We start from the raw sequence: 8967 nt of genomic DNA, 5'->3' as shown, positions 1-8967 counted from the left end.
TGATGTCTTCCGCCATGCTATGATGCATGTTAAGAAGACCCTCAGCAGTTGCAGCTCCTTGATTTTGGACTTCCCAGCCTTCAGAACTGTGAGCCAAATAAATGTCTGTTCATTGTAAGTTACTCAATATGTGGTATTCTGTTATAGCAGCATAGAATGGACTAAGATACATACAGATTAGAAATGAAGTAAAACTCTCTATTCACAGACATCATAATTACTATATATAAAGTTCTTAAAGAGTCTATAACATTTACTAAAACTAATATGTCAATTAGCAAAGTAATATGATATAAAATTAATATAAAATATTATATTTCTATACTAGCAGCAAACAACTAGAAAATAGGATCATTCTATTCACAATAGCATAAACATACTTAGAAATATATTTTTAAAAAGATATTCAAGATGCCTACACTGAAATCTAGCAAACATTGCCAAGATAAATTAAAGAAAAGCTAAATCAATGGAGAGCTATCATGTTCATGGATTAGGTGACTCAATATTCTTTAAAATATCAAACCCTCCCATATTCATTTATAGATTCAGAACAATCCTTATCAAAATTTCAAAAATGGTTTCCATTGAAATTTGCAAGTTGATTTTAAATTTATAAAGAAAAGGCAAAGTTGGAAAAACCAAAGTTTGAGAATTCACATGGCCTAATTTCTAGATGCATTAGAAACCTACTTAATCAGGAGAGTATGGCATTGCCACAAGTTTAGACAAATAAATCAGTGTAAAAGAAATTTTTCTCTCCTCTCCTCACCTTTCTCCAGGTAGACAGATAGATCTATAGGTATATAGATCTATATATTGATGTAGAAAGATCTCTCTCTATATATATTTGATTGATAGTCATTATCTCTCTAAATACATATATTTGGTTGATACAGTCATTTGATTTTCAACAACAGTATAAAATCCATTTAATGGGAAAAGGAATGTTTTTCAATTTATAATGCTACATAGTTATTTATAACAATGATATAGTTGTTCAAAATAAAAAATGACCTTGATTTCCACCCCATATCACATGCAAAATCATTTAAAAATAGGGCATAGACATAAACAAAAAAGGTAAAACTATACATTTTATGAAAGGAAATATAGGAGAATAGCATCATAACTTTTACACAAAATGATTTCTTGGAGATTACAGAAAAAGCACCAACCATTAAAGAAAAATTACTCAACGGGATTTTATTAAAATTTAACACTTTTGTTCATCAAAAAACACCATTAAGAAAATGAAAAGGCAAGTCACAAAAATATAGCAAAGGACTGCTATCCAGAATAATAAAGAATTCCTACAAATCAAAACTAAAAACAATTCAATAAAAGTGGGCAAAATATTTAAAGAGATACCAGTCTTAGTAAACACCTTATTAATTAGAGCTATCCATTATACTATTTCAAAATTATTTTTCTCATCCTAAGGAAAGAAAGACTTATGTGCTTTTCTGCCATGAGTGACACTAGTTGATCTGACTCTCCAGTGTTCCATACTCCTGAATGTGCTCTGTGCTTCAGAAGTTTCTGCCCCAAAAGGTAAAAGTACATGCAGTTCAGCAGCTAAGATCTCAGGTTCTGAAACTATCATTGCCATGTACTTCCTTTGGGATCTTTCATCAGTCCTTTATTGCTCTGAACCTTGGTTTCCTCATAAGACTAACAACTGAATCTCCTCCATAAGGCTGTTGTGAGTGTTACAAGGCATGAGTTAATTTAAATAAAACTCTTAGCACAGGACATAGCACATGATGAGAGCTCCATAAATGTTAGCTATTATTCTTATAGCTATCATGACTATGACTGTAAGAGGTATGGAAAGCCATGGAGGGATGGGTATTGTGACTACAGGTAACAGCTGTTGCAGTGAGAGCTTCTTGTGCTTAAAATGCCAAAGGTGCTGTAACTTGCTGCACTGAGAAAGGACTCCAGTTCTTACCTGAGACTTCTAGAATATCACAAGTCTCTCTCAGGAGCCCTTGGTGAAGACAATCTAGGGAGATGGTCAAAGTTTGTTAACTTCTCCACTAAACTAGGGAAATCTGATATGAGGATTCTTAGGAGCTCTGAGTACAAAAATGATCTCCTGCTAAGTTACATTTCTAGGCATTATGTCACTGACTTATAACCCTTCCTTCTCCTACCTTGCTATAACTGCCCTTTTCCAGGCCACCATCATCTCATGTGAGGACTGTTAAAATGGCTCACACCTGTAACCCCAGCACTTTGGAAGGCTGAGGTGAGAAGATCGCTTGAGCCCAGGAGTTCAAGACCAGCCTAGGTAACACAGCAAGACCTTGTCTCTATAAATAAATAAATACAGAAATACATAAATAAAATGATCTGTTAACTGATCTCCTCTTTCTATTCTTGACATGTTTCAGAATGATCTTTTTGAATATAGAATGGATCACTTTTTTTTGGCCATAGGTATTTAGACAATGAAAATATTTTTCTTTTAAAAATTTATCTGAAAAAACCCCAACATTCAGCTAATGATTTATGCACAGAAGTGTTTATCATATCACCTCAAAGCTCAGCTTTGAGTCAGCCCAATCTCTAATTAAGGTGATTTTCCTCTATCCAAACTGCCTTCCAGAAGCAAAAGTAAATTTTGGATCAGGAAGATAGCCTTATCCAGAACCTCAAATAATCTTACAAGTTGTTAATACAGTGTCTAGAATTCAATAAAAATTTTTCCAGATAAACAAAATGATAAAAACTTACTTAAATTGAAGAGAACAAAAAGATAACAGAAATAGACCTATAGGAAATTCAGATATTGAAACTATCAGACAAGACTTTTAAGGAATTGTGATTAAATAATAAGCTGGAGAATTCCAACAGAAACTTAGAAACGCATAAGAATAAAACTGAAATTTTAGAACTAAAAATGTAATCATTGAAATTAAGAAGTATTACTGAGTTTAACAGCAGGTTAGGAACAACTGAATAGAAAAATTAATAAATTGGAAACCAAGTCACAAGGAAATATACAAACTGAAGCACAGTAAAATGAAAGTATAGAGAATATAAGTGTATAAGAAGCATATAATGGGGACTCCCCCCCCAAAAATGGAATTATCTTTTGGTGGGTGGGCCCCTTGTAGTACACTTGGAATTTGTTCCTCCATATCAGATGGCCAATCAAAGTTTTTATCTGAAGTTTTGAGAAGGGTGTGTAACGACTTGCAGAAGAAATATTCCAAGTTGTGGCATACAGGTGACTGGTTCTTTTACCATGAAAACACACTTGTCCACAGTGTTCTTGAGTGGTCAGCAGTTTTTTTCACCAAAAACAGCATGACCCCCATGCTCCACTCTCCCTATTCACCCCATCTCTCCACAACTGACTTTTTTTGTTTGTTTCCCTGCATGAAAAAAGTCCTCAAAGGGAAACATTTTGCCAATGTGGAAGAGGTGGGAAAAAAAGGGCAGAAGCACGAAAAGGCATCAAAACTGTTTTGAGCAGTGGAAAAAGTGTCTTGATCAGTGTATTGCATCAAATGGAGAGTACTTTGAAGGTGACTGAAGTATAAACATGTAAGAATAAACACATAATTTTTTATAAATAAATTATTGGGGTTTTTGGATCCCTCCTTGTACAGCTCATGGTGAAAGGCTATAGAACAGTATTTATGTAGAATCTCATTGATATAAACTGATGTTCAGGTACAAAAAGCAATACACAAAGATTTTTTTTTATTTAATCAATATTTTTTATTATGATATTGTGGGGTACAGTTAAGGGTTAGATGTGCAAATACATTTCATTCAGGCCTCCTGTTGATAAGAGGTGTTTCCCTGTCCCCAGACAGATATTTGCTACCGTTAATCCCATCTCCCTCCCCCCCATAGTTTCCCACTACTGTCAGTCATTTTCTTATAGTATTACATTGGATGTTCAAGGTCCATTATATGAGTGAGAACATGTGATACTCGGATCTTTGTTTCTGTGAGAGGTCAGTCAGTATTATAGACTCTAGCTCCATCCAGGTTTCTGCGAAATTCATGATTTTGTTCTTTTTTATGGCTGCATAGTATTCCATTGTGTATATATACCACATTTAAAAAATCCAGTCCTCTTTTGATGGGCAGCATGATTGCTTCCAGGTTCTTGCTATTGTGAACAATGAGATGATAAACATACGTGTGCAGGTATCTTTTTTATAGAGTGATTTGAGTTCTTCAGGGTATATTCCCAGTAGGGGTCATATGGGAGGTTGATATTTAGAGCTTTTAGGAATCGCCACACTGCTTTCCACAGAGGTTGCACTAGTTTACACTCCCACCAACAGTGTAGCAGTGTTCCCTTTTCGCCACACCCTCTCCAGCAGCTGTTATTTTTTGAGTTGTTGATAATTGCCATTCTGGCTGGAGTTAGGTGGTATCTCAGTGTGGTTTTGATTTGCATCTCCCTGATGATTAGTGAGGTTGAACATTTCTTCATGTGTCTGTTGGCTGCTCGAATGTCTTCCTTTGTGAAGTGTCTGTTCATATCTTTTGCCCATTTATAATGGGGTTGGTTTTTTTTTCTTTTCAGCACATTTGAGTTCCTCGTAGATCCAAGATGTTAAGCCTTTGTCAGACCTGGTGTTGGCAAATACTTTTTCCTAGTCTGTAGGCTGTCTCCCTGCTCTCTTGATGGTTTCTTTGGCTTTGCAGAAGCTTGTCAGTTTAATAAGGTCCCACTTGTCTATCCTCTCTCTTATGACTTGTGGGTTTTGGGTCTTGTTCAGGAACTGGATGCCAGTTCCAATTTCCATGAGGGTATGTCCTTCAGTTTCTAAGGTTCTTATGGCACAAAGATATTAAGAGCAGTTAGTTCTGAAGGGTGACAGTTGAGGTATAGTTTAGTCATTTTATATATTTCCAATTTTTCTGAAATTGATTTGTACTATGTTTATTATGAAGAAAAGGTTTTATTTCTCTCCCCTGTCAAATTCATCCATGTGTACCACAGCATTTCTCAGAGTATGTTTCTAGAAAATACTAGTTTTTTGGCTAATAAATATGTCAAGAAGAATGGTTTCTGATATTTAACAAATTTGGTAAATACTGTGTTAAATCGACTTTTAGTTAGACGAACTACTTTATTCATGACTATTTAGTTAGTTAACTACTTTGTGAGTTAGAATTGACATTGGCACTTTTATTGTTTTTGATTGTTCATTTATTTGTTTACTTATTTCTGTCAAACTCCTCAGTCTTTACTATACTATTGTGCATTGTGAAGCTTGAAGAAAAGATCAGTGTTTCTGAGCCTATTTGAGCAAGAAATCTTTTTGTCACAGAATTTTTCAGAGGACCAGAGTTCCAGGCAACAGGCTTTGGAAAATGCTTGCCTAGAGGCAGAAGAAATCCTATGTTTTTTAACACAACATGTCAGTGTCTATCTATCACATCTACTCTCTCCTGTCTGTGCTATTCTGCTTTTTTTGCATAATCTTCATGCCTTTATGCTTTTAACATATTGTGTCTTCTGTTTGGAATACTCCCATGCCTGCCCCCTTGCTATTTTCTAATGCTTTTAACACTCAGTGGCCATATGCCTCATCTATGAAGTCAGGCCCATCTCCTTTTCATTCAACCAGAGCTTTGAACATGCTTCCAGCAGAATTCTTAGCACCTTATGGCATCCTTGTCCTAGTACTTGCCTCTTTCCTACTAGACTGGAGCTTAGATTATACAGGTCTGCATCCACAGGACTGAGCATTAGGCCAGCCATAGAGTGAGCATCAATGAACCCTTGATAAATAAATGAGGCCAGCATCAGGGTTAACTGTCTTTTCTTTAAAAGGATAACACATATTTTTCATGTAATGTTTATTTCTTCCTATAAAAACAATATATGATGATAGTAAAAATTTTAGAGAGTAAAGAACAACCAAGAATAAAAATCATTTATCTTACTACCCAGTAATATCTAGTATTAACATGTTAATACATATTCTTTCAGCGTTTAAAAAATGCATGTTTTTTAAAACTTAGATTAATTTTATATGCAATTCTACATCTTGATTTTTCTGCCAACACCATATTATACTTTTCAGTGATATTTAATGTTATGAAGCATGATATATATTATAATATTGGTTGCACAGTATTTCACAAGACTAGTAAGTCATATTTATAGCTATTTCCAATAATTATTTAATAAAAATCTTGTACATAAAACTTTGCATTTCTGACTTTTCCTTAGGAAAGAGTCCTAAAGGTGATATTTCTAGACACAAGTATATGAATATTGTAAAGGTTCATGATATATATTTTTACATGTTTCCTATGTGTTGATATTTTTATTAAATGAATTAAGCATGTAATATTCTTGAAACTGTAATTTGGCATACAAATATTCAATACATAGAGCTATAGTAATTAGTATTATCACTGTTTAACAAGTATGTTGAGTACCTACTTTGTGGAAGACACTGCTCGAGGAAGGTAGAAACAATTATCTTCTTTTCAGCAGTGAATGTCAGTGTCAGTCTGACTGCATCCTGATCTGCATTGAGTATCCTCATTTTTCGAAACTTGTTAGTTCATAAGTGGACAATGGTGTTCCACTGATTCATGTTTATCAGTAACAAAAGCATATGATTTTGGCTAAACAACAACACTGAATCTTTCAAATTTCCTTTCCTTTTTAGAAAGTGCCACCATTTTCTGCAATTTTCTACTCCTCATTTATTGTCACTCACCAGCACCATCTTCCCTCTTTGACTTTTCCCATGGAGTGCTCTTTATTTTACCCATCACATATTTGTTAAAGGCCAGTAAACAGAAAGTTTGGGGCTAGATCCTGAGGATACAACAGTAAACCAGACAGTCACGGTCATAGAACTTGAATCTAGCAGAGAACTAAGATGTCCAGCCACATGCCTTCATTCATATGAGAGAGAAGTTTCAGGATGCATTGGAAGGCTAACTCACTTTTGATTTTTTGGAGCTCAAGAAAAGTCCTCTTTAAGAAGCTCTGGTTTACACCAAATATAATGGATGGATAGGAATTGACTGTCTGTAGGTGTAGGAAGCCCTCATGTGCAAAAGGCATCCACGCAATGCCAGGCATCCAGTTTATGGGGAGTGAGGGAACAAGGAACGGAGTGATGTAAGATGAGTCTGGAAAGGTCAGTGGAGACAGATCACACCTGGCCTCAAGCCATCCCACCTTGTCTCACTCCAAAACTCGTTGCTCCTCTTGGTCCAGGAATCCTCCAATGTCAGTGTCCTTTTCCTTTCCAATGCACCTAATAAAGAATGTGTAATTTCCAGAGGGTAGTGAGCTTTTCTCAAGGTTCAGCCACAGGACATACCCAAAAGCCCATTCCTTTTGTCTCAATAAAAGATTCCAGTGGTTCAGATACACCTCTTTTGCTAAACAAAAGGAACTAAAGGACTGATATGCCTGGAAAATGTTTCACAGTGTCTGGTTCTATCAGCCAAATAGTCAGCTTTCTCCCAAGAACCTGTGTAGAGTTGAGATTGGGAGCTGGGAGGGAGTGTGCACTGGTGCTGCTGGGTCATGTGATGAATGTTGTGGGTAATGACTGTGCACTGGAAATCTTGTTTCTCTGATTCCAAGCTGTCCTTCCAGGGACTTATTCGGGGGCCCTGCCCCAGCCTGTCACCTTGAGGAAAGCCCTCTTCACGTCCTTGTTCCGGAAGCTATAGATGATGGGGTTGAGGAAGGCAGAGATGACATTGTAGAATAGAGCCAACTTCTTGTCATCCTCTGAGGAGGTCTTAGTGCCAGGCCTCATGTACATGACCATGGCTGGCACACAGAACATGGTGACCACAGTGATATGGGAGGCACAGGTGGAGAAGGCCTTTAGCCGCCCCTGTGCTGAACGGATCTTCAAGATGGCAATGAAGATATTGACATAAATTATAAGGATGAGGGACAGTGGGATCAGGATGACACTAAAACCAAGAATGAAGTCAACTTGGTCATTAACTGAGGTGTCTGCACAAGCCAGTTTTAAGACTGCAGGAACTTCACAGAAGAAGTGGTTGATCTGATTGGGGCCACAGTAGGGCAGACGCATGGCAAAGAAAGTATAAACAAGGGCAGAAGTGACACCCCAGAGTCCACAGAAAATGACCATTACCCCACAGAGCCATGGGCTCATGATGACCTTGTATCTGAGTGGGTGGCAGATGGCCACATACCTGTCTATAGACATGATGGCAAAGAGCCAGGACTCAGTGATGCCTAGCACCAAGAAAATGTACATTTGGGCCACACAGCTAGCAAAAGAGATGGTCTTCCTCCGACTGGCCAGATGTGCCAACATCTGGGGCATGGTTGTAGTGGTGTAGCCCAGATCCAAAATGGAAAGCATACTGATGAAGAAGTACATAGGAGTGTGGAGGTGTGAGTCCAGGCAGATGAGGATGGTAATCAAGCTATTGCCCAGAATAATCAACAGGTAGATCATCAGAAAGACCAAGAAGAGCAGAGGAATGGTCCCGGGGCCAAGGGGAAAGCCCAGAAGGATGAATTCAGTCACAAAGGATTTGTTGGGCTCTTGCATCGTGTTCTATCTATCAATGAAAGGCACCAATTCAGACAGGGAACTTGCTCAGGTTTTCACTACAGCTGGAGTCACTGGTTGGGCTGGGGAGTAGTCAGTGCTCAGTTACAATGAAACATGATTCTCCCAACAAGACAACCCATTTTACCAATTCTGTCCACTGCCACCCCTCCCAGGAAATTCATAAAGAGGAGAGCTTTGCATCTAGTACTGGCTGTGCCTGAAACCACAAGCAGTTCCTCAGTTTCTCCAGCCGTCAAATGAAACCACTGGACTGGCTAATCTCTAATTACCCTTAGCATCCTCCTCTTCTTAGTGAGGCACTTATGTTTCCTTCATGCTGCTAGGTGTTTAGAAATAAGTATTGGTCCACAGACTATATACAAGTTGGTAAATTTCAGAGGCCTGTGAC

At 37.4% G+C, this 8967-nt stretch overlaps 1 protein-coding gene across 1 annotated transcript; it reads right to left on the bottom strand.

Annotated features, from left to right (window-relative positions):
• Positions 1 to 7616: 7616 nt before the first annotated feature.
• Positions 7617 to 8555, bottom strand: LOC103260454 (olfactory receptor 6N1-like). The gene has a single exon (XM_008058092.1). The coding sequence runs from the start codon at positions 8553 to 8555 to the stop codon at positions 7617 to 7619; it is 939 nt and encodes a 312-aa protein (XP_008056283.1).
• Positions 8556 to 8967: the final 412 nt, after the last annotated feature.

The sequence above is a fragment of the Carlito syrichta genome, unplaced genomic scaffold (assembly GCF_000164805.1).
Source record: "Carlito syrichta isolate Samal-C Ts95f unplaced genomic scaffold, Tarsius_syrichta-2.0.1 Scaffold303210, whole genome shotgun sequence".
Taxonomy (NCBI): domain Eukaryota; kingdom Metazoa; phylum Chordata; class Mammalia; order Primates; family Tarsiidae; genus Carlito; species Carlito syrichta.
The sequence above is the reverse complement of the archived record's forward strand: the minus strand, read 5'-3'. Positions and strand labels throughout refer to the sequence as shown.